Consider the following 26,899-nt stretch of genomic DNA (forward strand, 5'->3'; position numbering starts at 1 on the left):
TGAGGTTGTTAGTGAGTCTTCGCTCATAAGTCATCGTGGTTGAAATTTTAATTCTGTGGGATCTTTTCAAAGAGCTCTTTTCTTCCTCTTCCTCCCCTATTTGATCTGTGATATGACTTCCTCACCACTCACAGAAAATTTGAAATATGCATCTGTTTCCTCTCACCTAGCCACAACCTCTCACCAGTAAATATTTTTTCCTTTTACCAGCTAGAAGCTCTGGAGGCAGTCTTTGCCCAAACACACTATCCCGATGTCTTTACCAGAGAAGAGCTAGCAATGAAAATCAACCTCACAGAAGCCAGAGTGCAGGTAAACCTTCTTTTTAATTATTTAACTCTCTAATATTAAAACTGGCAAACTTTTTTTTTTTTTGACATCATGACTGCAGAGTGCACATTTGGCCAAAGAAAGCAAATGAAGACTATCTGTCATTTTCATGATGCACTTTAATAACATCAACATAATGTGGAATATTAGATTAGGTTGATTAATCGGTCATTCATAATTAACTAGTGATAATGTTCTACACTAATTTGTCCGCGTCTCTAAGGTACTAAATTACATCAATGCACATCCATTTCCTTGCTTTGGAAAAAAAAAAAAAAGAGCTGAGATGCTATTCTCAAAGCAGTTCTGACCGCTCTGGGGTAAGGCCGGTCAATTGCAGAGAACTATGTTTTCATAAGGGAACAGGGTAGGATCTGCTTTCCAGAAATTGCATCATGTCCAACTTTTCTCCAGTGTGTGGACTGTTTCAGAGAAGTGGATGTGAAGAACATGGGCAATTTAAAAATCTTTAAACGGCAGCATCGAAGGGCTGCCTCTGAGCCTAGTGTGGCCCGCGGTGACCGTCTCTAAGCAGGATTTCTTTTTAGAAGCTCCATGGTGATTACATTTGAGTGTACAAGCCCGTCGAGCCCAGCAGATGTGCCCGAATGCAGGAGGAAGAGATTCACAGCGCCGCCTCTCCGGGAGAGCTATTCTTTGAGCACAATTATATATTCATTTTATTTATGGGATTTCCTCCATGCTGTTTCTGTTCTTCTTTATGTAGGGGCTTGGGGTTAAGACTATGCAAAGATCTAATTGTAAGAAATATAATAGTTTGCTTTCGGTTCCCCTGGGTCACGTTAGCATCTCTTAAAAACCAATGGCTGAAGAGAGATAATGGAATTCTGAGCAGTAAATTGGGGGTTGTAAACAAATTATTTCCCCTATAATCAGATTATGTGATCCTGATTATTAAATCTGAACATGAATCATTGGTCATATGCGGGCAAATTAAACTGATTATTATTTGGAAATGAAAATCTCCTTTGGCCAGGATGCTGTTTATCCTTTCTCTTTTTAATGCCAGCTTGCCAATAGCTGCCTAAAGACTGAACTGCAAATTGAGATAAATGACACAATTATTGAGCATTCAGAAGTGGAAGATCATAACTTCTCCCTGAAAGGTGCAAGGGTGAGATAGGGGTGGTGACAATTAAAGCCGGGGATTGTTGTTCGGGCTATTGTTGGCTATTATGCAAACAGACAATGGTTGTGAAGCATTTGTTTAGTGAGCCCCGTGTGGGGACATGGCTTTGCTGGCGGGAAGGGAGATGTGTTTACATTTATACCCCTTGCTCATTCAAATATGATTAATGTTCTATAAAGCAGGGTCTTAATCGAAGCTGATGTTGTCAAACAATAACTAAATAGGGAAATAAACGACTCCATCATGCTCTTTCCTCAGAAGCAGGAGAACTGTCAGTGCAAAGTCATTAAAATATGATAATGAAAAATAGCTCAATTAAATGTTGTTATAGCTGTGACCTTCATTCAATTAAGACGCCAGAAAGTGTCTGCATTTTGCTTTGCATTTAACTGCCCTAAATTTAGAATATAGATAAAATCATTATTCAATGGTTGCTGATATGTGCAATTAAAAACCAACTAGATTAAAAAAGAAAGAAACCCAGTTAAGGAGAATGAAAATTCGGAGGTGGGGTGAGCCTCAACTCCCAGGCTCTCTCTTGGGCCAGTCTGTCCACAGGAGAAGAGGATGCCCAGGGGAATAGGAGGTCTAGCCAAGCTTTTTTTTTTTATTTTAAAATCAGGACTAATCTCCCAGGAAAGATGGGAAAGAGGTTTAGCTGCATAGAATTAAGAACAGCAGGATTTCCCTGACCTCTGGGGACACCTTGGGCCCCGGTCTGCCTGGCTGCCCTGAGGCTGTCCTACAAACAAAGTCTTAGTTCCCAGGGCTTAAAGAACTTCACACCCGCCCCTAAGAAGGCGCTCAGAGGAGGAGAATCATAAGCTGCCTCCTAACCTGAAGATGGTGCAGATAATAACACCAACCCATGTTCACTGCGTGATTAATTGCTCCGTGAAGGCACTGCGCTTCGTATTCCACGCGTCTCTGTTCATTTTCCTAACAATGCTTATGTGGGGGGGGGGGGGGGGCGCTATTATTACTCCCAAACAATTTGGATCATGGTCCCCAGCTAAGCCACTGGGCTTCCAATTGTGGATTCGCCACATAACACTCGAATCATCTTGGACAAGTTAGACAGTTTGTGTTTAGTTTTCTTCTCTGCAGAATGGGGCTGGAAGAGCTGCCTGCCTGAACAGATTGCAGTGGCTTCTGAACCAGATTCACTGGGTTCCAGGATTCTAAGCCGGAGCCGACTCGAGTCACGGTTCCTACTGGGTGCACTTGTCATGATGTGATGGTGTGTCAGGGTTAAATCACATGCGTGAGTCCAGACACACTCAGGCCACACCTGCTGGGAGAGAGAATGAGTATTTTGCATGAGGAAACCACAGGGCAGTGTTTTACGAACTGCTTTGATGATGAACCACCCCCCTACTCCCCATAGGAAACACATTTCCCATCAGATAAATGGACTTGCATACACTGAGAATTTCCACAAGAGGGTACATTCCCGCTTCCTCTGGGCAGTGCATTGGGATGTGATACTCATTTAGAAATGCCTTCCCAGGTGGTCTAGTGGTTAAGACTTTGCCTTCCAGTGCAAGGGGATGTGGGTTTGATCCCTGGTCAGGAAGCTAAGATCCCACATGCCTCATGGCCAAAAAACCAAAAGATAAACAGAAGCAATATTATAACAAATCAATAGAGACTTTAAAAATGGTCCGCATCAAACATAAAACCTTAACAAGGCCTGTCACAGTTCCTACACTGCCTTTCTGGCCCACCTGTGGGTCTGAAGCTGCAATTCAGGGAGCCTCGCTTTGCTAGGTCTCTGGAGAGGGGAGGCTGCGCTCCCACATACCTGCTGTTAGGCGCCTATGGGCCCAGGCATGGGGACCAGGCATTTGGGTTTAGGTTCTGGCTGCTCCCTTCTGTCTGATTTTTCTGCCTTCTCCGGGTGTGTGTGTTTCCTTCATGGACTCAGGTTTGGTTCCAGAACCGAAGGGCCAAATGGAGGAAAACGGAGAGAGGGGCCTCTGACCAGGAGCTGGGAGCCAAGGAGCCCACGGCAGAGGTGACGCCCCCGCCCGTGAGAAACCTCAGCTCCCCGCCCCCGGGGGACCAGGCCCGGAGCAAGAAGGAGGCCCTGGAGGCCCAGCAGAGGTGAGGCCGGCTGGCCCCGGGCCTGGGGGGGCGGGGGCCGGTGGGAATGCCAGGTTGAGAACTCACCCTGTGATTTTCTTTCCCTGCCAGCCTGGGACGCACTGTGGGTCCCACAGGGCCGTTCTTCCCCTCGTGCTTGCCGGGGACCCTCCTGAATACAGCCACCTACGCCCAGGCCCTGTCACATGTCGCCTCCCTGAAAGGTGAGCCTGGGCTCCGCTGGCCTGCACCCTCTCCCCGGGGATCGCGGAGCTTGTTCTTGGTCTGGCCCATCCTTGCACCTGGGCCGGGCGCAGCTCCGTTTCTCCTTCTCTCAGGCTCTTGGCAGGGTTGCAAACAGCATCCGCTTGCACGCGTGCTGTCTTGCTTTCTGTATGTCTTGAGGATACAGGTGGATGTCATTAAGTTTCAGTGCACTGGCCAAAGGACTGGCCGAGATGCGGCTGTTTCAGAAGAGGCCACTGCATTGGTACTGATTTTATTTTTTTTTAATTGAAAAAAACTTTTTTTTAATTGGAGGAAAATTGCTTTACACCGTTGTGTTGGGTTTTGCCATACAGCAACGCAAATCAGTCATGATTGTGTATATCCATATTTCCCCTCCCTCTTGAGCCTCGTGCCCTCCTCACACGCCACCCCTCTAGGCCATCACCGAGCTCCAGGCTGGGCTGCCCGTGTTGCACAACAGCTTCCCACCAGGTGTCTGTTTTACACGTGGCAGTGTGTTTATGCCAATGCTACTGTCTCAATTCATCCCACCCTCTCCTTTACCCGCTTCAGGCTGATCAGTGTTAGGTGCCAGCCTGCAGCTCATGGGTGAGGCCTGCGATGGACAATTGTCCCACCTTGTGAGGACCCTCCCCATGCGCGCAGCTCACCCCCCAGCCTTCCCTGGGGCCTCCTGATGTCAGAGATCGGCGTGCTTGCTCAGTCGTATCTGATTCCTCGCGACCCCATGGGCTGTAAGCCCGCCAGACTCCTCTGTTCTTGGGATTTTCCAGGCAAGAATACTGGGGTGGATCGCTATTTCCTCCTCCGGGTCAGAGGTCTGAACTGTCAGAGCCTGTGGTTTTCTTAGATTAGCTCTCTTTTCAAAGGCTGCTGTGGTTTGCAGGGTGGAAACCATCGGGGGCATTTTTGTCAGGCCGACAGAGAGGGCCTCTGATGGGACTGTCTGTTGGGGGTTTCTCGGGCAACCCACTGGATGAATGGGTCCATCCAGTGTCTTTTAGGTCTTGGCCCCAGAGCCCCTCTGTGAGGAAGCCAGGCAGCTGTGTGGGCGGGCGCAGGGCTGGGCCCCAGACTGGGTGTGGGGCAGCAAGTGTTAGTGCCGGGGTCTGCCTGCCACAGCGGGTCTGGGAGGTGGAGGCGCAGGTGTGGGCTGCAGCCTTTTAGAGGGAGAGGCCCCCCCGTGGTGGCTCCTGTGTGCTCTCTTTTAGGGTCTGGGGTCTCCTGGCCTCAAGGGGATCTCCCTCCAGCAGGCTCTTCACACACACACACACACACACACACACACACACACACACATCATGGCCATCTGCATTGCAAATGTAGCTTCTGGAGTCTGAAGGCAGCAGGATGGAGCCTCCCTGGGGAGTCTCCTGAAGGGCGAGAAGGGGAGAAGGGTGCTCTAGGCACAGGGAACAGGCGTGCAGAGCAGCAGGGAGGAGGCCCAGGCTTGTCTGGAGAATGGCCCGTATGGTGGGTGCTCATGGGACGGTGCCAAGAGACACGGTGCAGGGCCAGAGCTGGCAGGCCCTGGACACCGCGCTCTCACAGTGGGGTTTGCACTGTAGGAGGTGGGGGCCTGAGGCCTGGAGCCACTTCTCAGTGGTCCAGGCAGCTGGGCAAATCCTGCTGCGGGAGGATGAGGCTCAGCTCCATCCATCTCTGGACCCCGTGGCCTCCTCGTGCTTCCTCAGCTCCAGGGGCCACGTAGAGGCCCTTTACAGAGTGGCCTTGGGACAGCGTCACCGAGTAATAGACTGATGGGGCTCTGAGAATGAAGGTGGGGGTCTCACTTACAAGGAGGTTCTGGAAAGAGATTACCAGTGGGATGTAGGTATCCTGCAGGGAGCTTGTCCAGACAGAGGAGCAATTGTGTGTCTGTTGAATCATCTCTGCTTCGGTGAGGGCCAGCTCAGCTCCTGGGAGTGACTGTCTCTGCTTGCCCCACTCCAGCCTCGTGGGTTGAAGGTGAATCCCACATTTCGTTGCTGGGACAGCCTCTGGGGGATCTGTGGCAAGCTGAGGCCCTGGTGGAGGCCTGTGGTGGCTGAAGGAGGGGAGAGAGGCCCGGGTTGCTGGCAGGGAGCAGGAGAGAGTGCCTGCCTGTCCCTGAGAGGCCGAAGGCAGTGGCGAGAGGGGGACACAGGACAGGTCAGGAGGAGGCAGGGCTGGGGGGAGGGGCAGGTGGATCTGTCATCCTCCTCTTCCTCTACTTGTGGGTACCCCCCCCAACCCCAGTACACCCTTGGGGCCTGCCCTGAACTTGCCTTGCTGGAAACAGACTCTCCTCTGATGGAGGGGAATGCTCGGGGTGTGCAGGACTCTGCCGAGGTGATGGGAATCACAGTGAGCACACAAAGCCAGGGCGCATCCTTGTGCTTCGTGGTGACACTTGCCTGGGGAACCTGGACATCCTCACCGGAAGGCCTTCTTGGCTGCAGTCAGGGACATGAGGTGTGCTGGGGCAGGCGGCACACTCCATGTTTCCAGAGCGAGGCAGGCAGTGAGCGAAGTGAGCGTGTGAGGCTTTGCCTTCGCTCCCCCAGATGCAAGTGAGCTCTTGATCATTTGAAACACGCAGCTGTCTCAGTCTGTGTGTCTTTCTCCCACTTTTGGGCAAGGGGTGGGGAAAAGGCACGCTTCGCTACCATCAGCAGTTTTGCAAGGATCATGCTAAGGGGCGCCTTGAGATTCAGCAGAACTGGGTGGGGCTGGGGGGTGGGCTGGGGAGCATTTGCCCACTCAAGTGTCAACTGCCATTCAAGACAGCCCCCGGTAGGCACAGGGATATATGGAACCAACGTTGCCGGAACTACTGCAATTTCAGGAGAAGCTGGAAATCCAGACCCTTGTTTAGAATAGCCGCATATTTAAATGTGCTTCCAATCCTTTGGGCCAAGCGGGCACATCCTTGGCCAGACCAGCCTGTGGCCTGCCTTCCTGTGGGGCACTTTTACTCCGTCCGTCCCATCTCTGACTACGGGGAGAAGAGCTCCCCCTCAGTTCTGCCCTGCCCGGCAACGCTCCCCTCTTGCTGCTCATCCTTGCCCCTTACCCACCATGGCTGTTACTATCTGGTCTCTCTGAGCGGCTGGCTTGTTTGTCTCGGCAAGCTAAGTTGTGTTGGAAAGGCAGGGACGTGAGTGATGACTGGGAACATTTTCTGTGCTTTGCCTGGTGGTGGCTGTTGTTGTTAAGCTGCCGAGCCATGTTCAGCTCTTCGCAACCCCGTGGGCTGCAGCATGCTGGGCTTCTCCGTCTCCCACTGCCTCCCAGAGTTTGCCCAAGTTCATATCAAATGAATCGGTGATGCCATCCAACCACCTCATTCTCTGTCGCCCTCTCCTCCTGCTCTCCATCTTTCCCACCATCAGGGTCTTTCCAATCAGTCAGCTCTTCGCATCAGGTGGCCAGAGTATTGGAGCGTCAGCTTCAGCATCAGTCCTTCCAAAGAGCATTCAGGATTGATTTCCTTTAGGATTGACTGGTTTGATCTTGCTGTCCAAGGGACTCGCAGGAGTCTTCTCCAGCACCACGGTTTGAAAGCATCGATTCTGCTGCACTCTGCCTCTTTTCTTCTTTCTTCTTCCTGGAGGAGGGAACAGCAAACCACGCCAGTATTCTAGCTGTGAGAACCCCATGAACTGTTTAACACCATCTCCCGTTTGGTCCCATTTAATTCTCACATAGGGTAGTGGAGTCAGTGATGTATCAGGGAGGCCCTAGAGCTGCACAGAGGTCAGTGGGGCTGGGATGGCTCTGAGGTAACAGCTGGCGTTAGCTGGGGCACTTTTGCATTCTAACAGTGCCTGACCCTGCGAGGTGGCACTGCCAGCACTGGGGTGTTTTGAGCTAGAAGTCTCCACCCAGTCAGCTGATCAATACAGCCGTGCTCCAGTCCAGGTGGGCCTGGCCGCCCCTGGAGATGTGCTTGGCAGACTCACTTCTGCCTCAGGACCTGGGGTAACAAGTGTGTACCTGAAAGTCAGGTTCTGGATGCCCTGGGCTTCAACCCTTGGTTGTTTTGTGGAACGTTTGTTCAGTGGTTTGAGGCTGTAGACTCTTACAGACAAGGTCTCCTTCTATCAGGATTCCTCGAGCTACAGAAGTTAAGTGCATGGCCCAGTCTGGACCCAGGAGAGAAGCAATCCCAATTTTCTAGGCCTGGCTCAGTGCCAGGACCTCTGGGCTGTCGCCCAGCCTCCCTCTCCTGAGTTCACCCACACAGGTGGCTGGGCAGCCCAGTGCTGGCGAAGCTGGCGCCCTGAACTCTGCTTCTCAGGGGCTCCTGGCCAGTGTGGCAGCGCCCTCATGTCGGGAACTTGATGCATGTGGGTGCTAGAAGGCTCATATCTGGGCTCCCCTGCCCGGCCCTCTTTTCATAAGCAAGAAATTGAGGTTCCAGAAAGGAAACCCACTTGCTCACAGGTCCTTTATATGAGCACGGCCTCCCCTTTCAGATCAGGGCTGATCTCCACGGGTCCTGATGTGCTCTCTCCTCCAGACACGATGCATTCATTCATTCCTTTGGGTGGGCACCTGCTTGGACCCTCCCCCCCCACCTACCTCTTCTCCCTGGCGAGTGAGAGCAGCTAGGACTCCGCTGGGCATGAGCCCTGGTGGGGGAGTCTGGACTCACCCAGAGAACAGGACCACTGCCAGCTGAGCAGCACAGCCCTTCCAGCCCAGAGATCCCAACCCACTCCTCCAGGCCTGAGGCAACTTGCAAATGACCCACAGGAAAGGAATCAAAGGGAATTTCAGCTTCCGGACTCAGACCAGTGCTTGAGTCTCCTTCCCCAGACTTTGTGGTCCTGGTAGGGTCACATAGCCCTGGACTAAAGACAACACTGTGCCGACCCTGCTCTGGGTGGCACTCTCGGTGACACTCCCAAGACTCCAGACCAGGGCCTGAGGATCCAAGCCCAGTAGGCACCAATGCCTGGCCTAAGTGTGAGGGGGATGCGGGCTCCCGGTGCCTGGGCAGGATCAGTTCCCTGGAGGCACATGGAGCTCCACACGCCCCCGCCCTACCCAGGCCAGTGGTTCTAGAGCTGACTGCCGGCAGAGCATTCTCTGTAAAGTTGACGGACTCTGAGTAGGGAGTCTTGGTCCTCTGGTTCTAGGTGCTGTTGTGACAGATGTGAAGTCTTTGCCTGGGGAACGTGGAGAGAGCCTCCAGGAGTGTTTTTGGGGGAGCTTGGAGGTTGGCAAGGTACAGGGTGCTGAGTTGCTTTAGGTGTTGGTCCTTCAAGTCCTTAGGTCCTTTAAGTAACTGTTGAACTCACTTTCCTGGAAACACTGGCTTTGAATGTGCTCTGAGAACAAGAGCATTCTTGGAGTATTGACTGTCTCCTCCTGGAGCGGGTGGCACTGGAGGAGAAAGAGGCAAGCAAGAGCAGATGCAGAGAGCTAGTCTCAGAGGGCCTGTGCTAGGTGGCGTTGCTAGAGCACAGAGCTGTGGGGTGTCGCCGAGCCCTGCCTCCAGCATGAATGGGCGGACTGGCTGAGTGCTGGCAGCTCTTCCACTGTGGCTTAGCACCCACCGGTGTATCTAGATTCTGCTTTAATTGTTTTATTAAGGGGGAATGTGGTCCAGAAAAGATGAAGGGGAACAGGTCTCCCAGCTGCTTTGCAGAGCTTTAGTACCCAGACTGAGAAGTCAGTAGCAGAAAACTCTGGATTACAGTTTTCTTAGGAAATTAGAGGCCCTCATTTTCATTGCATGGAGAAACGTGTTGAGGGTAGGGTCCTGGGGTTCAGAAGCAGCTGGAGAGCTGGGAAAACCAAGATGAAGCTGGAGAGGACCCCTGGCTTTGGAAAATAAGCGCAGCTCAGAACTGGCAGAGCACACCCTGGGCTGGCTTGGTGGACCTGCCTCAGGCCAGGGGCTGAGGGCAGAGGCCGCCTGGAGTCCTGCCCCTGCCACATCCTGGGCTGGGAGGCTCTGCTCTGCTGCCAGGCCCCAGGAGGCTGGGGGGCCGCTCTGGGGCTGGAGCACTGGGGACACCCATTCAGCAGGTTCAGCGCTGGGGTGTGTGGAGGGGTTTTCACGGGGAGATGTATCTAGATGGTCAGCAAGGCTGCTCAAGGAATCAGAAGCCCAGGAAGCATGAGAGGCAGGGTCGGCTCCCTTGAAGGACAGGAGATTATGAACCTTCTGGGTGGGCCGGTTAAACAGACAGCCTGCATGTGTAGGTGTGGCAGGCTAGCCTGTAGTCTGCTGGGCAGGCCCCTGGATGGGCACTGGGCTGAGTCCAGCAGAGGGGCCAGGAGACTGTCCAGTGGTGAGAGCCAGGTGGTTGAAAACCACACACTTGTGAGTTTCCTCCTTTAATTACCAAGCAGCCGTCGAGCCCAGCAGCTTTAAGCAAGGGCTCTGGGTGGCTGCCTGGTGAGAATCCTCATGCTTCCATTCTTTAGCCATGTTAACCTTTTAATTTTTATTGAAGTTTATTTATTTATTTTAATTAATCGATTTATTTGTCTGGGTTGGACCTTAGTTTTGGCATGCAGGCTCTCTAGTTGTGGCTTGTGGGGTTCGTCGTCCAGTAACATGGGAGATCTTAAGTTTCCCAACCAGGGATCGAACGTGTTTCCCCTTCATTGGAAGGCAGACTCTTAACTACTGGCCCACCAGTGAAGCCCCTAGCCATGTACATCTTGAGTAAAGTACTGGGAATCTCTCCCTCTGCTTCCTCATCTGTAAATTTGGGGATCTTGACATTACAGGACTGAATTTATAAGAATAAAAGGGGGGAGCGTGAGTTGGAACATCTGAGGCTTCTAGACCGGTGGGAGGTGTGAGTTAACACTATCATTATAACTGGATTCCTCCATTCTCATTTCTAAGGCGCTGGGTCCCACTCATATTTCCAAGACCCAATAAGAGGTCTTTTCTTCCAAGCTTCTCCTATTTCTGTGAACTTTATCACTTTCATGCAGACGTGCTAAGTCGCTTCAGTCCTGTCCGACTCTTTGCGACCCTGTGGACTGTAGCCTGCCAGGCTCCTCTGTCCATGGGACTCTCCAGGCAAGAATACTGGAGTGGGTTGCCATGCCCTCCTCCAGGGGATCTTCTCGACCCAGGGTTCAAACCCGCTTCTCTCTCGTGTCTCCTGCATTGGCAGGCAGGTTCTTTACCGCTAGCACCACCTGGGAGGTCCTTGTCACTGCTGACAGTCACCTATGTCCTGTAACCCCCAGTGTTCTGACTTTTGGCAGTGATGGTGGCTCTTCCCATCCCTGGTAAGATCTGCTGGTCAGGGCACTCATTCCCTCCCTGCAGTTTCACGCAGCCAGTGATGTGCTTTGTACTCTGGAGTGATCAGAGAGGGCCCATCCTGGCCAGGCAGGCAGTCAGGGTATTTCTGTATTGGATGTCCCACAGAAACCGGAATAGAAAAAGGCAGCAGGACCCTACCCCATGAAGCCAGGGTTTGCATAACAATAATGAGTGTCCAGAGAAAAAGCCTTTGCAACACAAAGAGTTTTCCTGCACTGTCTTAATGGCCAGCCTTGTGTTCACAATTCATTAATGCAGAGGAGGTTATTAATGGCCGAGGGAAGTGCTTGGGTTTGTTCCGGGGAAGTGCTGGCCGCAGGATGGGCCACAGTCAGCAGAGGCCCTCTCCCTGGTGTACTTAGCCTGGCTGTATCTAACCTGTGATCCGGAGATCTGGGTGTGAGGTGGAAACTCCTTACCGCTGCCAGGGGAGAGCTTTCATAACTTAGCCGTGGAGCCGCTCTCCCCGGCTAGGCGGGGCATCACAGCTGACCGTCCTCAACAAGATGGGGACAGGAGGGAAGATGGGCCGCCTGCGAGGCAAGGCAGGCCTGTGGGGACGCTCCGTGTCTTCTGCGGACCCCTGGAGTCAGGCCTAAGCTGAGAGAAGCGCAGTAGAGCCGAGGAAGGAGGTCTGACCTCCTCTTACGCTCCCCTCTCCACCCGCCCAGGCGAGGCCTTGGTCCCACAGGCGGCCCAGGTGGGGAGGAGCCCAGGGGCAGCCAGACCTGGTCCCAGCTCTGTAGCCTGGCTCCATCCCTCCAGGTCCCTCCAGATGAGGGTGTTCTGACATGCAGTGGGGGCTCGGCCGATGCTGCAGAGTAGCCGTCCTGAGCCTGCATCACACGTGTGAGGATGAGGCGAGAGGCGAGAGGCGAGAGGCGAGGGGCAGGGCACGCAGTGCTGGGAAAGGGTCAGGCCGTGTCCTTCGTGGGAACAAAGCCCCATAGTTACCCCAGAATGTGCCCTCCCAGCTTGGCCCTTGGGCTTCCGAGCCAAGGCGAAGCGTCCAGAGTCTGAGAGTGGGAGGCTTTACTGGCCAATAAGTGTTTCCCCATCAGGGTTAGACTCAGAGCTGGAGGCAGCCTCTTCCTCTTTCAAGCCCCTGGAAACATTTTCCTCCTAATTCTTTTAATCACTGTTTCCTCTGTGTTGTGATTTTTAAAGAAAAATCACAATCTTAGTAAGCAATTAAAATTATTTTGTTATGAACTATGATAATCAGGAAAATTCCGAAAATATGCATTTAGAACTTCCTGAGTAATTTTAAGCACTCGTGTGCCACCCTTCTTCTGCAACTCTGCTTGTGCCCGAGAAGCCCCCGAATCCCCACGCCCCGTGCTTCTCATGTCACTTTTCTTCCCCCTAAAAGAACCATCATGCTGACTGTGATGGTGATGCGGCTTTGCCAGCCACCTGAGTAGGCATTCTGAAACACTACTGCCTAGTCTGAACATTTTTGAACGGTTCATGTGTATACATATACATAGAATCACGTGGGATGTGTTTCTCCTGCCTGGTTCCTTTGACGTGGCGTATGTGGGAGATTTATCTGTGTAATTAGGTTAGTTGTCAATCTTTTATGGTATCCTCTGTTCATGATCAGATCATCTGTAGATAACGATGATAATATGTCTCTCCCTTTCTAATCCTTATATTGTTATTCCTGGGTATCCACGGGGATGGGTTCCAGGGTGACCTTGCCCACCCGCCATACCCAAACCTGCCCATCCTCAAGTCCCTTATGGAAAATGTTGTAATGTAATGAATATAGTTGGTCCTTTATATATGAGGGTTTCGCATCTCTGTATTCAACCAGTTGGAGGATTGATTTCAATTGGTTGCTTGAATCTGAGGATGTAAAACCTGGGGATACAAAAGGGCAGACTGCACTTATTTCTCTTTCTCTTGTCTAGTTGTGCTGGCCAGAACCTCTAGCACAGTATGGAATAAAAGCGGTGAGAATAGGCATCCTTGCCTTGTTATTTTTTTCAGTAACAGCTTTATCTAAATACAACTCACATACCATGGAATGATTCCATTGAAATGAACAACTCAGTGATTTTTTTGCATAGACAAGAGTTGTGAAACCATCACACAATCGACTTTAGAAAATTTTCATCACCCCAGACCTATTAGCAGCCAGTCACCATTTCCCCAACCCTCCGTGCCCCATGTTACCACTAATATTTCTGCCTCTACAGATTGTGGAGACTCTGTTATTGCCACTGTGGATAGCTCACTGAGTGGAATCATATCATACATTAGCTGGTCTTTGGGACTGATCCTGGCTTTATGCCCTTATTCTTGATCTCAGGGGAATGCTCTCACAACCTCACGAAGGTTTCTCCATGTTTGCTGTCTGCCTGTTTATTTTTAACATACACTTTATCAAGTTAAGATGTTTTTCTCTTGCCCTAGTTTTCTAAGAGTTTTATTTTAATTATTATTTTCAAAAAGCATGAATATGAAGGGATGTTGAATTTCGTGGAATACTTTTTCCTGCTGCTGTTGAGACAACCGCAGGATTTTTCTTTCTCAAATGTTAATACAGTAAATTGCATTGGTTGATTGTTTAATGTTAAACCAATTGTGCTTTCCTGGAACTGACCCACATTAGAGAAGACATGTTATTCTTTTTATGTATAGATAGACTAGCTGATATTCTGTCTAGGGCTTTTTTGTCTATGATCCTGAAGAAATTGGCCTGCAAATTCTTTTCCCTGATAATCTCTATTCCGAGTTTCAGTGCTGTCTTACTTTACCCCCCAACTGAGCATAAGAGAAGCGGCAGCAGGGCTGCCCAGCTGCTTTATTCTCTCCCAATTCCAAGTGTGGGCTGGGCTCAGCCGGGTGGTTCTGTTGCTCCTTTTGCCCAGAGTGTCTCGTGAGGTTGCATTCGAATGGTGGCTGGGGCTGATACATACAGGATGGCAAGGCCTCTGTGCCTGGTGCCCTGGCAGGGATGCTGAGAGTGCCTCTCTTTGCTGGGAGTTGGAAGGGGGCTGGATCCTGAGATTATAAGAGCAGAAGATGCCAGGTCTTATTAAGACTGACATTCAGAACAGGCACAGTGTTACTTCTGCTGAATTCTATTGATAGCAGCTGCTCACAGAGCCAGCTCAGATGCACGTGGAGGGAACTGCACTCAGGTGTGAACACTGGGAGCGTGGCTCACTGAAGGCCCTCTGCAGAGACTGACTGCGCAGTATTGAGGATACTCTGGCCTGTGACGTGAGCTGGGGTTTAAACAGATACTTATGTATTTATTTGGCCTCACCAGGTTTTAGTTGCAGCAAGTGGGAATTTAGCTGAGGCGCGTGGGATCTAGTTCTCTGACCAGGGGTCAAACCTGGGCCCCCGCACTGGGAGTGCAAAGCCTCAGCCAGTGGGCCACCAGGGAAGTCCTGAGAGGTTTGATTTTGAATTCACCTAACTTCGCACTCCTGACTATAGGTGCTTTAAGGGCCCTGTCCTTATCTGACTCACCTCTAGATCCTTCCAAGGCATTTACCTCTGCCCTTAACACAGAGGCTGGTGCAGAGTAGAGGACAGTGAAGTCTGACTAGGGCAGAGGATCCCACTTCCTGCAGGGTTGACTTCGCAATGGGAGAGGCTCCCGACCTAACGTCCCCAGTGTGTGCAGCTTCAGGAAAGCAGCACAGCCTTGCAGGACCCCTGGCTTATCTCCGAAGGCGCAGGTGTTGGGGACTCCGGGCACCCGAGGGCTAGAACATGACCTGTCCTCGTGGGGGATGTGGTTGGGTCAGCCCTAGCTCCTCTGTGCCTAGCTGATGTCAGGAAGACAAGGGTGGAGAACGCCGGCACTTAACATTTGGAAGGAATCTCCTTGATGAGTACGTTACCTCCACTTCTCCAGGATACAGTGGGGGAAACTGAGGCTCAGAGGTGGATAGGACTGCCCAAGGTCACATAGTGTGACTGCCAGAGGTGAGACAAGCCAGGGACCCAAGTGTCCCATTGTCCAGCTCCCCACACCCCATATTGATTCTGTGCCTTTTACAGGCCCTGCTGTCATTCTCTGGCTTTAAAAACTGCAACTCACTTTCCAGAAGCCATTTCCTATGGGTGCTGATGGGTTTGCCCTTCCTGCTAATCAATGGGGCCCTGGAGTGCAGAGCTGAGCAGAGGTCCTGGCTTATGCTCAGAGGCAGTAGGGGTGCAGGCTGCCCACTCTGGGGGCTGCTGGAAGGAGGGAGGTGGCGCTCACTGGCATCAGGTCACCTAGAGTGTTTCTCCCTGTCCCCTGCTGAGCAGGATTCTCAGCTCTGGGTGCTGTCGACATTTGCTTGCCCCCTCAAAGGCATCCAAGCAGAAATGGGACATCGGTCCTGGCCCCAGACTGGGTCACAGCGCAAGGAATGGTTGGCTGAGCTGACTCCCATCAGGGAGCATTTGCTGAGTGAATAAACAGATGTCGGGACAGTGCACACACACGTGGGGTTGACAGGGAGGGATTTAGCGTCTACTCCCCCAGGGTCGGGGCTTCCCTTGTAGCTCAGTCGATAAAGCGACTGCCTGCAGTGCAGGAGACCTGGGTTTGATTCCTGGGTCAGGAAGATCCCCCGGTAGAAGAAAATGGCTACCCACTCCAGTATTCTTACCTGGAGAACCCCATGGACAGAGGAGCCTGGCAGGCTACAGTCCATGGGGTCGCAAGACTCAGACACGACTTAGCAGCTAAACCACCCCAGGGTAACCTGCCAAATGAACCTGGGGATTTTGGCATTAATCAGGTTGGGTAGCTTTGTGGTGACCATGGTTTTTCTTTTCATGGGGTATTGAGGCAGATTAGGACCTGGGAGATGGCAACTTTGAGGAATCAAAATATGCTTCCTAGATCAGGAAAGACAGACTTCCCCTTCCTTCCTCCCTCCCCCAAATATAATCGAGTGTTTGCTTTGTATCCAGAATGGACATTTCAGCTCTAGAATCAGGGCTGTGGGGTGAGGATAGGTGAAGGCTCTCACCCTGCAAGTTTGGGAGGTGAAATAAACACAACTCCTGTTAAAGAGGCAATAAGAGCCATAACGCAGAGATGGGAGAAAGTGCTTTGGCAGTTCTGTGATAGACGTCACCTGGGAGTGAACTGGACCCTATCGTATATGTGATCATCGGTGAGCGCACTTAGCCACGGCATTGAAAAATCTCTGCTTAAATATTATAGGCATCTGCCAACACTGTTACCCTGACACTTCTTACAAACTGTAAGGAGCTGGTATTAGGAATCACAGAACATGTTTATTCTACTTTGCTATGAAGCAAAAAAGAAATGAACTATATGTATATGAAAAGTTTCATAAATCCACTTATGCACTTACTTGCTCAATATTCTTACCCTTAATGTGAACATTTAGCAAAAAATCGGTGTGCAACAGCTCTACTTGTAACCGAAATTGTGATGAGAGTGTGCTATTGGCAGAGACGAGACAGAGCTAGCTTAATCTTTCCTGTCAGTCTCTGTAGTAGGTCAGTTGAACTGCCGAGGAGATCAAATACTTCAGACTGTATTTATTACATTAAGTATTTATGTTCAGGCCAAGCCTTTAAAGCATGATGTCATATAGGAATGTAGGCCGATTAAATCAATTCAGCAGAATTTGCTGTAACTTAATGGAAATCTAATTGTGCGTTTTAATTTAGTGTCCAGGAGGTAGTAAGTTCCCCAAACAAAATAATTTTCAGTCTGCATTTGGGGAGCAGGACGCTCCTGCCCAGGCCTGGGTGATGGCACCTGTGGTAGGTGAGGGGGAGGAAGTCCTGGCCTTGGAGGGGCTTTGCTGGCTGGCAGGTTGGGTTGCATCGCATGCAAGGGATCGCTGGCTTCGATCCCCACCAAACAGGAAATCGATGAAATGTTCCTGGTGGGTCCTGCACAGCCAGTCCTCAGCTCCACATTTGCCAGTCAATAGCTCCAGTGCAGACCGAGGCCATTAGCAGTCATGGAGTCTCGGCTGGGTGCTGAGGACACAGTTCTTACTCGTTAGAAACCTCAGTGGAACTCTTTTCTAAAGGAGAGCATCTCTCCCATCATCTGAATGAAAGGAGATGGGAAGTCACAAGTCACGAGAAAGATGTGTGCTGTGAGAGTAATGCTCAGTCAGTTTAGAAAAAGCAGAAAGTACAGCAAAACACAAAGGAAAATATAAAGCTTATTCATAATCTTAGCATCCAGAATCAGCCACGATGAATATTTGCTTTTGGTACACTTGTTTTCTTCCCATTTATAAATATGTATCTCCAATAAATTTATGTATTTTGAAACTTATTTAGAATTAAAAAATCAAATGTTTAAATTTATAAATATTTTCTATTTCTAAATAGTATTATTTACTGTACATACCTGTGACCTTATATGGATATGGTATATGGCTGCATATGTGCATATACACATATGTACTATGGATATATGTATGTATTGTGTATACACAGATACGTAAATAGAGATACACACACACAAAATGGGATACTTTTGACTTACTGTTTTTTTAACCTACTTCTAAAATTTAATATTTTACTATTACTATAATTTTGCACCAAATATCCTCTTACAGTATAATTTTGTCATTGCTTTAGTGGTTCAATAAAGTGATTACATCTTGTTCAGTCAATTCTCTAGAATTGGGGGGTTAGTTTCTTCATAATTTTTTGCTGCTATATCTGCCACATGGGAATGACTTCCTTTGTAACTAATTTAATTTTTAGACCACTCATGATTTTAGCTTTTTGACAGATAAAAAAACAAAAGAAAGCTAGAGCCCCAAGTGTGGAAGCCCAGACATTAAAAGGTGAGACTTTTACAGTCTGTCGGCTCACTCCTCAAGGTTCCGTTGGCAGAATAAATCGTTCTACTTTTCGCTCTGAGGGGACGGGCTCCTCAAGGAAGCCGCCCAGCCGTGAAGCAGTGTCGGGACTGCGTGTGAGGCCCGGGGAAGGACTCTCACAGCACAGCCGCGCGTCTCGAGGAGGATCTCCCTGTGGGTCCTGTGTGTCCTCCCGGGCATGCGCAGAGCAAGTCTAGCTCCTTGCTGGTCTCTGAACTGAACTGGCCTAGAGCAGGCTGTGCATTGTAACTTACTCTTGCCCTTTATTTTGTATGTGGTCATGGAAGTAAGAATTGTTGGAGGGCTCGGTACTAGTTGCTTTATAGAGGTAGATTCTTATAAATGAGGAAGCTGGAGCTTGGAAAGACGGTGGGAAGTCCCATGACCAGTTAATGGGGGAACCAGGAGTCAAACTTCAAAGCCCATTTCCTCCTCCGCTGCAGGCTGCATCTGGCTGTCAGACCCCATTCTCATTTTATAGGATGTTGGTAATTATGACTCGGTTTTGGCGTAGACATTTGCTAAAGTATCTGCTCCCGCCCTGGCATAGTAAAGAGGAGGACAGCCTCTTTCATGGCTGACTCCACGTCACCCCATCACTAGCAGACACAGACTTGGTGTGGTTTTCAAAGCCCTTTCAAACATCGTCCCTTGTGGTGGTTCCTGTGGCCAGGGACCGGCAGCTTCAGGCCATGCTAAAGCTTGCCACTTTGCTTGCCTTGTACTAAATGGCTCCAGGGTACCATGCGTGTTGAATGTTTTGGCTGTTTTATAAATTTTTTGTTTTTTATCTCAGTATTACCCATCAATGTTTCTGCTATTAACAGTCTCATTGCTGTCTAGCTTGTGGCAGCCTTGTAAGACAGAAGGGTTATGTTAGCCGTGCATTTGGAAGCCTTGAAGTATGTGGTGAGGGCCCTGAACCTGTTTTTTGTGGGCAAAATGCATGTGTTTTGGAGTCTGGGCTTTCCCTTGGTGACCATGGGGTCCTCTGCTGCCTTGAGCATCACAAAGTGGGCATCCATACTTTGCTATTTCTGTTGCTCACAGTGCTCCAGGTTGATGGAGTGGTTCAGGCAGGAGAGCACTTGGAGAAATCTCATATTGCTGTTGGTTCTGTGAAATCACAGAGAAATCAGGAGTTAGGTCTAAAAGGATCCTATTTGTAGAAATCGTTTTTCCCCCTGTGTTAAGAAATGGTTACGGGAATTGAGGGAGATGCTGGTCTTTGGACAATTTAAGTTCAATTGAAATCAGTTGAAATTCTGCAAGGATGTTTAAGTTGGAAGGAAGACATAGCTTTATAATTCACATCCCATTCTATAACCACTCATTTTGTGTTGAAAGGAATTTAAAAATGTGTCTGTTAGCCCATAGTGTGTGTGAAGATTCTCTACCACATCCTGTCAAGGGGGCTTCAATGCCCCCTGACCAGAAACCCATCACCCTCAGAGAGAGACCACCATACACACTGACGGTAAAGAAAAGAAGCCCCTCTTTCTCTCCCTCCATCTACTGCTTCTGCTCTGCCCGAAACCAGGGAGAGGCAGATACCCAATATCCACTGTGCCTAAGAGGCCCCGTTCTCTCACTTCTCACTCCTCCCTGCAACTCCCTCCCTCTGGCCTGACGGTCTGACCGTGACTTTGCCCTCCTTCTTCCTGCAGGTTCTGCCTCTGCTAAGGCAACCCACAACCATACGGTGTCACAGTGAACTTGCTGGGAAGCCGTACTGACCGCACGCTCTGCCGCTGAGATACATCCCCCTTGGACAGTTCATAGCCTTTACCCATTCCCCTGATAAACATCATTGAATTAGATTTGTTTCTGTGCTTGCCTTTGGGCTTGTCTGTTGGTTCAGATGGCCTCTCCTGGTCTTGTCTGTATCTGCCTTCTGGATCGGCATGTCTTCTGTGTTCTCACGCAGGGAGGGCAGGGCAGAGCAGAGAGGAGGTGACTCCCAGTGGCTCATTTTTTTCAGCATTCCTCCACGTGGCTTTCAGACATTTATGTCTCCACCAAAGAGCATCCCTGTGGCTCAGCCTGTAAAGACTCAGCCTGCAGTGATGGAGTTTTATCCCTGGATTGGGAAGAGCCCCTGGAGAAGGGAAAGGCTATCCACTCTGGTATTCTGGCCTGGAGAATTCCACGGTCTATATAGTCCATGGGGTCGCAAAGAGTCAGACAAGACTGAGCGACTTTCACTTCACAAAGAGCATCGCCCCCTTTGATAGACAGTCAGCTGCTTTCAGACCTGGGGTGTTGATGAGGAAAGAGGGAGGCATCTGTGGCAGGCTTCACGCCAAAGACTTTCGTTGGCCCGGGTACATCTCTCAGGGTCTGATGTCCTGCTTTGGGAATCCCCACCTGACCGGTACTGTGTAGTCAAGGGACAGAGAAAGACTCAAGGGAGGTGTGCATACCTCATGATGCTTCCTCAGCCAGAGACGTGGGGGGTTGGGTGGGTTGAGGGTGCTGCTCATGGACACGTGTGTGTGGGTGGCCTGAGACACTTTGGGGGCCCTCACCCACTGGAGGAGCAAGAAGGGGTCCCAGTCTTGAGCGGTCGCCATCTTCTCGAGGACCTTGACCTTGCTTTCCCTCGGCTCTTACAGTTTTGTTTTGAAGAATTTATTTTTAATCATGGTGAAATACACATATGATAAAATTTCCATCTTAACCATGGCTAAGTGTGTAGTTCAGAAGTGTTAAATATGTCCTTATTGTACAGCCATCATCACCATCCATCTCCAGAACTCTGTCATCTTCCCAAATTGAACTGTGTACCTATTACACCTCCCGCTCACTCCCATCCCCTCAGCCTCTGGCAACCACCATTCTACTTCCTGTCTCTACGAATGTGACTATACTAGGTGCCTCGTACAAATGGAATCAAACAGAATCTGTGTCTCTGACTGTCCTGGTTCACTTAATCTAATGTCCTTGAGGTTCGTCCGTGTTGCTGCCTCGGTTGGAATTTCCTTTTTTCTTTTTTAAAGGCTGTATGCGTAGCCCTTACAGTTTATAAGCAGAGTCTCCCGGAGTCCCTGGGTTCATCTGGTCCTCAGTTTCCCCATGTCTAGTGTGGGGGGTAGAGTAGGCAAGCCGCAAAGACCCTCTCCCTCCCTCCAGTCCATGAATTTACTTATATCTTCCACCTCTGAATCTGGGTTTTGTGGGCCAGGAACGTAGTTATCAGTGACTTTCGTGGGGACCTGCCTGTGGCAGGCGTGAACCGGCAGGCATAGACTGTGGGTCCAGGAGGCTGCGTCTTGTCCAAGTGGGACTTCTTCATCTCGTGGGTGATGTGCTCATCACTGAGTCATAGCCTAATTAACGCCCTCCCGGATGTTATATTAGAGTAAGGCCTTGCTGGGGACGAGACCCAGCAAGAGAACATGTATGCTGAGCCTGCCCCTCTGGGGCTTGTCTGACATGGGGTTGGCTGCCCAGGCCTGGGTCTGGGGACTGTGGCCCCTTCAGGGTCCCCTGAAGCCTACAGCCCCAGTCAAGCTCCCCTCAGACCCCCAGGCCCTCGTGGCCCCTCCCCAAATGTGCTGAGCGTGGGGGTCTAATATCAGTCTTCCTTCTTTTGAACATTCATTTAAAATCAAACTAATGTGTTTAAAGGAAATGCACAGATGTTGTAGAAAAATGAGAAAAGTTCTAAGCAGGCACAGCAAGGAGAATCACCAGTATTTCCATTGCCGAGAGGCCTCACTGTGCTCTGCCTTCTGCTCCCTTCCCGCGTGGCTCCCCTCGGGAGGGATTTGGAGGGGGAAGCCCTCCCCTGCTGCGTGAGTCCTGGCCCTTGGGATGGCCCCTGGGCTCAGGGCACAGGCACTGTTCCCGCCCAAGTTCGCGAACCCCGGGCTCAGGGAGGCCAAGACTGCTGTCAGTATGTGGCTGCCTGTGAGCACGCTGGGAGAAGCACAACCAGCAGGATGTGGAATCTGAACATGTAACTTTCTGTTCGCTTCCTTCTGTCACTGGAAATGCGACCAGGCAAAAGCCAGCTAGGAGTGCGGGTTGTGGAACGGGCTCTCGGAGTTCTGTGTATAAACTGGGCGCTTGTGATTCCTCTCACGCTCGTCTTGCCATCTGTTGCCCGCTGCATCGGCCCCTCCATCAAAACTGAGGCAGGAAGTGACGGCTGCATTTTAGCCCCCTCTTACACTCGAGGAGAAGGGGCCGGTCTGCAGGAGAAGGCCGCCTTCTGTAATAAACTGTGTTGCTGTTGCTGCTGCTGCTAAGTCGCTTCAGTCGTGTCCGACTCTGTGTGACCCCATAGATGGCAGCCCACCAGGCTTCTCGGTCCCTGGGATTCTCCAGGCAAGAACACTGGAGTGGGTTGCCATTTCCTTCTCCAATGCATGAAAGTGAGAAGTGAAAGTGAAGTCGCTCAGTCGTGTCCGACTCTCAGCGACCCCATGGACTGCAGCCTACCAGGCTCTTCCATCCGTGGGATTTTCCAGGCAAGAGTACTGGAGTGGGGTGCCATTGCCTTCTCCGAATAAACTGTGTGGACCTGGGCAATTCCTGGAGCGCTGTTTCCTTCTTGGTATGTGGGGCTGAGTAATGCCCTCCCCTCAGGGTGGCCAGAATGAACACAAGTGACCACAGTGGGTACTGGAAGGGTGAGTGTCCTTTTGCTTCTGAGTGGGCTTGGAGAGGAAGAGAAAGATGCCCAAATGTGCTTCTGGGGAGAGAAAGAAAGGAGGTTGGGCATGCCCCAGCTGTGGGCATGGTTGATGCTGCTGAGGCTACTTCCTGAAGGCTGATCCCACAAGTGGGTGCCAGGCCTGGGCGGCCCTCCCTGTCTCCCTTCTGCCTGCCACAGCTGTTTCTCAAGGGCCTGGCCTGTTCCAGGTGCTGTGCTAAGGGTTGGGGGCAGAGTAGTGATTTAGGCCCCCTTGGGGGTGTGTGGGGGCAGAAGACCACAAACCAGTCACAAACCATTAGTGACCCACCTACAGTTTGTGGCCGGTGCCGTGAAGACATGAGCATGAGGCTCTGATGGAGAATATAACCCGGGAACCTGCTTTGGATGGGAGGTCCCAAGGGGCTCCCTGAGGCCATGGTGGTCAAATGGATCCCTAAAAAGAGACAAGAACCCCAAGTCAGAGGAAGGATCTCTTCACTCCCAGGCAGAGCCCGATGAAGGGTCCAAGACAGGGGAAGAGTGTGTCCTCTCTCCAGACAGAGGGACACAGTCGTTAAGGCACCAGTCCTCTGCCTAGTGGAGAAGGTGATGGCACCCCACTCCAGTACTCTTGCCTGGAAAATCCCATGGATGGAGGAGCCTGGTAGGCTGCAGTCCATGGGGTCGCTGGGAGTCGGACACAACTGAACGACTTCACTTTCACTTTTCACTTTCCTGCATTGGAGAAGGAAATGGCAACCCACTCCAGTGTTCTTGCCTGGAGAATCCCAGGGACGGGGGAGCCTGGTGGGCTGCTGTCTATCGGGTTGCACAGAGTCCGGACTGAAGCGACTTTGCAGCAGCCTCTGCCTTTTCACCTGTTTCCTCATCTGCAAAAGGGGATAGAGCCTACTGCCTAGGAGTGTTCCAAAGCTGAGGTGTGCAAGGTCACAACGTGCTTAGAACTGCGGTGCTGGTCCATACAAGGGCTTGCTCCAGTAAGCACAGCTCCTGTGAAGAGCTTCCCTGTGATGGTGGTTTGAACATCTGAAAGGAAGCGTGGGTAGCGCATGACAAGGACGAGGTGAAGGCAGTGAGGGCCCCAGCACTCAGGGTCTTGAAGACCACAGGGAGGAATTTCGATTCATTCAGCAGATAAGCATTTTGGTCCAAAACTACTCCCTATTTGCAATGCTACTTCTTCCAAAGCTGGTGAGCACTTTTAGAAGAGCCAAGGCGTGGGTGGAACTCGGGGGGCTGGATTTGCTGCCCCTCCCGGGCTCAGGGCTCAGGGACAGGCACTGACTCCCATGTCCTTGGCAGGGCCTCAGTGCACCACCTCCTGCTCCCTGGTGGGACAGTCTCTGGAGCTGTCCCAGACTGGCTGGGGCAGAGGCTGTGGCGATACTCGATGCTCATCTCCTGCAAGAAACAGACGTGGTGGGTGGGTGGGGGGTGCCATTTGACCTGTCCGGAGACTCAGGAAATCTCTCAAATCATGTCATGCCAGCAGCTGAGTCCACCCACCCAGCCTGGATGCAGGTCTGTGCGTCTCCTGCCCCCACGCCTGCCCTTGTGGGAGTGCCAGCCTGGTTCAGCTCTGTTCGCAGAGCTTGGATGGACATTAGGACCTCAGGACTCCATGGCTAGACTCTCCATGTCCTACACACACACACACACACACACACACACACACACACACACACGCACACCCCTTTCTCTCTGTTGGTCCCCATCTTGGAAACGGCACCTCCATTCATTCATTCAAACCCAGCTGTCATCTGTGAATTCTTTTTTCCGTCACCCTCCACCTACAGTCTGGGAGCAATCTGCATGGGCGCGCACCGTGAGCACAAATCCAGAATCTGGCCGTCTCTCACCACCTCCCCTCTGGCCACCTTGAGCTAAGGCTGCCATCCGCTGGGACCACATCATCACAGTAGCCTCCCCATCCTCTCTTCAAGGAAGTTACGCTCCAGACCCTTGACTCAAGTCTGCTGAAGCTTCCTCCCGCTGCGTCCTGCCTGGCCCTGGTGGCTGCTCGACTCCTTGGCCGCCTCCTCCCCGGCAGCCCCGGCTTCGGTCACTCTGAGTGCCCGCTGCAGGTGGCTTCTATCCCCACTTCAGCGCCGCTGCTCTGGTCTTCTCCCCTGCTGCCGTGCTCTCTCCTGGGTGTTCCTGTCCCTGTTTCTTTGACACTGCACTCAGCTATTACCAAGCATCACACTCCGTCCACGTGTTAAATAGCTCTCGCCACTGCCCGCCTTCACATGAAGCATAAACTGTGCTCCACGATGCCGGCACGCTTGCTGCCTTATTCCCGCTGAGTGGTCTCCAGGGCCAAGCACAGTGCCAGGTGCTCAGGAGACAGCCGCTGGATAAGTGCACAGTCGAGGGTGACCCCTGAAAAGAAAGGTCTCCTCCCGGCCCTGGCCCTGGAGAGCTTCGTGCAGTGCTGGCCGGCAGCCTCGGGGCCAGACAATTGTTCCAAAGCCCCATTCCACACACTGAGCCTGTACTGAGTCCTTTCCAAACCAAGGCCTTCAGACCTTCTCAAACTTTAGTTCACGGTGCCCTGCGTGTCCCTTGAACCTCAGTTTAATGTTTCCTGTCTCTTGGGCTGTAAAAAATACCTACAGTTCTGTTCATTAGACGGTTAGGTCCAAGCGACTCAGTGTTTCTGTCCCCAAAGCTTAGTAGTAATTTGAAAATAACACATGTAAATTGAATGAAAAATAATAGTTTTCTTTTATTCTTAAAGAGCTGCCATTACTTTCTAATGGGAAGTACGTCAGTGAGCTCTGCATGACTTCTCTGAGCTTGGAATCACACTGGATGCCATCGCTCCTCATTTTCTGTTCCGTGTGGATTATTTGTGTGGTGTTTGCAAAATCTGGCTTCACGGAAATATGACCTCCTTGAAAGGAGTGCAGCGAGGCCTCCTGTTGGAGCCATGAGCTACCTTGTGTGGCATCTGATAGATGTGCCGGCTTCCGCCTGCCCTTGAAAATTTAGAGTATCCTTGCAGGGCCCTTGGGAGTTCTTGGGGATGCTTTGGCACTTAGTCTGGAGGGTGTGGCATTACTTCATTGGATCCCCATAATGATCCTGTGAGGTGGGGATCGTTTCATTTCATAGAAGGACAAGCCCAGGCTCAGAGAAGTCAAGATACTGGTCTAAGGTAAGGGAGCCTTCCCAGCCTGTTGGTAAGGGAACCGAGACTGGCCGGTTCTCCGTGATGCTCTGGTGCTAACCCCTTGTCCTGTCAGCTGGATCTCTTGAGCTGTGCATCTCTGGGGTCCTGAGCTCTTGTCAGCTCTCCCTGAAGTATTTGGAAATAAATAGCATCAATCAACCCCTTGCCCCCAACCCTAAGTCTGAGAGATGGGAATGTGGACAGTGATGGCAGCCTGTTTTTTTCCTTCTTCCAGGGGGCCCCCTGTGTTCATGCTGTGTCCCCGACCCCATGGGGCTTTCCTTCCTCCCCACCTACGGCTGCCAGACGAACCGCACGGCCAGCGTGGCCGCCCTGCGCATGAAGGCTCGTGAGCACTCGGAGGCTGTCCTGCAGTCGGCCAACCTCCTACCGTCCACCAGCAACAGCCCCAGCCCCGTGGCCAAGCCAGCGCCCCCCGACGGCAGCCAGGACAAGACCCCTCCCAGCAAGGAGCAGAGTGAGCGCGAGAAGAGCGTATGAGGGGCCCGAGTGGCCGAGCCCACCGCGCCCTCCCCCCCTTGCTTCTCCCAGCCTCGGCCCCCACGGAAAACTCTCCCAAGAGCGAGGAAGAAGCCTGCTGCCCTGGGCCTCCTCTCAGACTCAGGAGAGGAAGGGAGAACCGCAGTCCCCCAGTGAATGGAGAGTGCCTCTGGAGTTCCCCCACGGGGCTGTTCTGTCCCGGCTTCTTCGGTGTCAGGCCCCGATGGTACTCGTGGGTACCAGAGTCTGCTCTGTGGTGAGGCCCCTGGGGTTTCCATCTTGGCCCAGAAGTCTGGAGAGAAGGCGAGGTTTTCACCCCTTCACTTACCTGTCCCTCTCCTGGGCCGCCTCTGGAGGTCTTATCAACCCAAAGAACTGTGGCATGGGCCATCTTTGAGAGATGCCCGGGGCTCAGTCTTATGTTATGAAATGGGACTGTCCGCCTGACATTAAGAACCAGGCGATTGCTGAGATCCCAACCAGCTCTGTCCTTTCCAGCAAGACGAGCAGCAATGCCCTCTTCTCGCGTGCTGGCTGTGGGCTTGGTTGGGTTAGAAGGTGAGAAGATGTGGAGTAGGGAGGTGCCAGCAGGACAGAGCCTGTCCCCGGGGGGACG

General features: G+C 51.5%; 1 protein-coding gene across 1 annotated transcript in view; it reads left to right on the forward strand.

The window, feature by feature from the left end:
- DRGX (dorsal root ganglia homeobox) overlaps positions 1-26,283 on the forward strand; it is a 31,157-nt gene extending 4,874 nt beyond the window's left edge. The window contains exons 3-6 of the mRNA XM_068983162.1: positions 211-312; positions 3,408-3,586; positions 3,677-3,789; positions 26,018-26,283. Of these exons, the coding sequence (XP_068839263.1) occupies positions 211-312; positions 3,408-3,586; positions 3,677-3,789; positions 26,018-26,283 (660 nt within the window). The remainder of the gene's footprint in view (positions 1-210; positions 313-3,407; positions 3,587-3,676; positions 3,790-26,017) is intronic.
- Positions 26,284-26,899: the final 616 nt, after the last annotated feature.

The sequence above is a fragment of the Capricornis sumatraensis genome, chromosome 10 (assembly GCF_032405125.1).
Source record: "Capricornis sumatraensis isolate serow.1 chromosome 10, serow.2, whole genome shotgun sequence".
Lineage (NCBI taxonomy): Eukaryota > Metazoa > Chordata > Mammalia > Artiodactyla > Bovidae > Capricornis > Capricornis sumatraensis.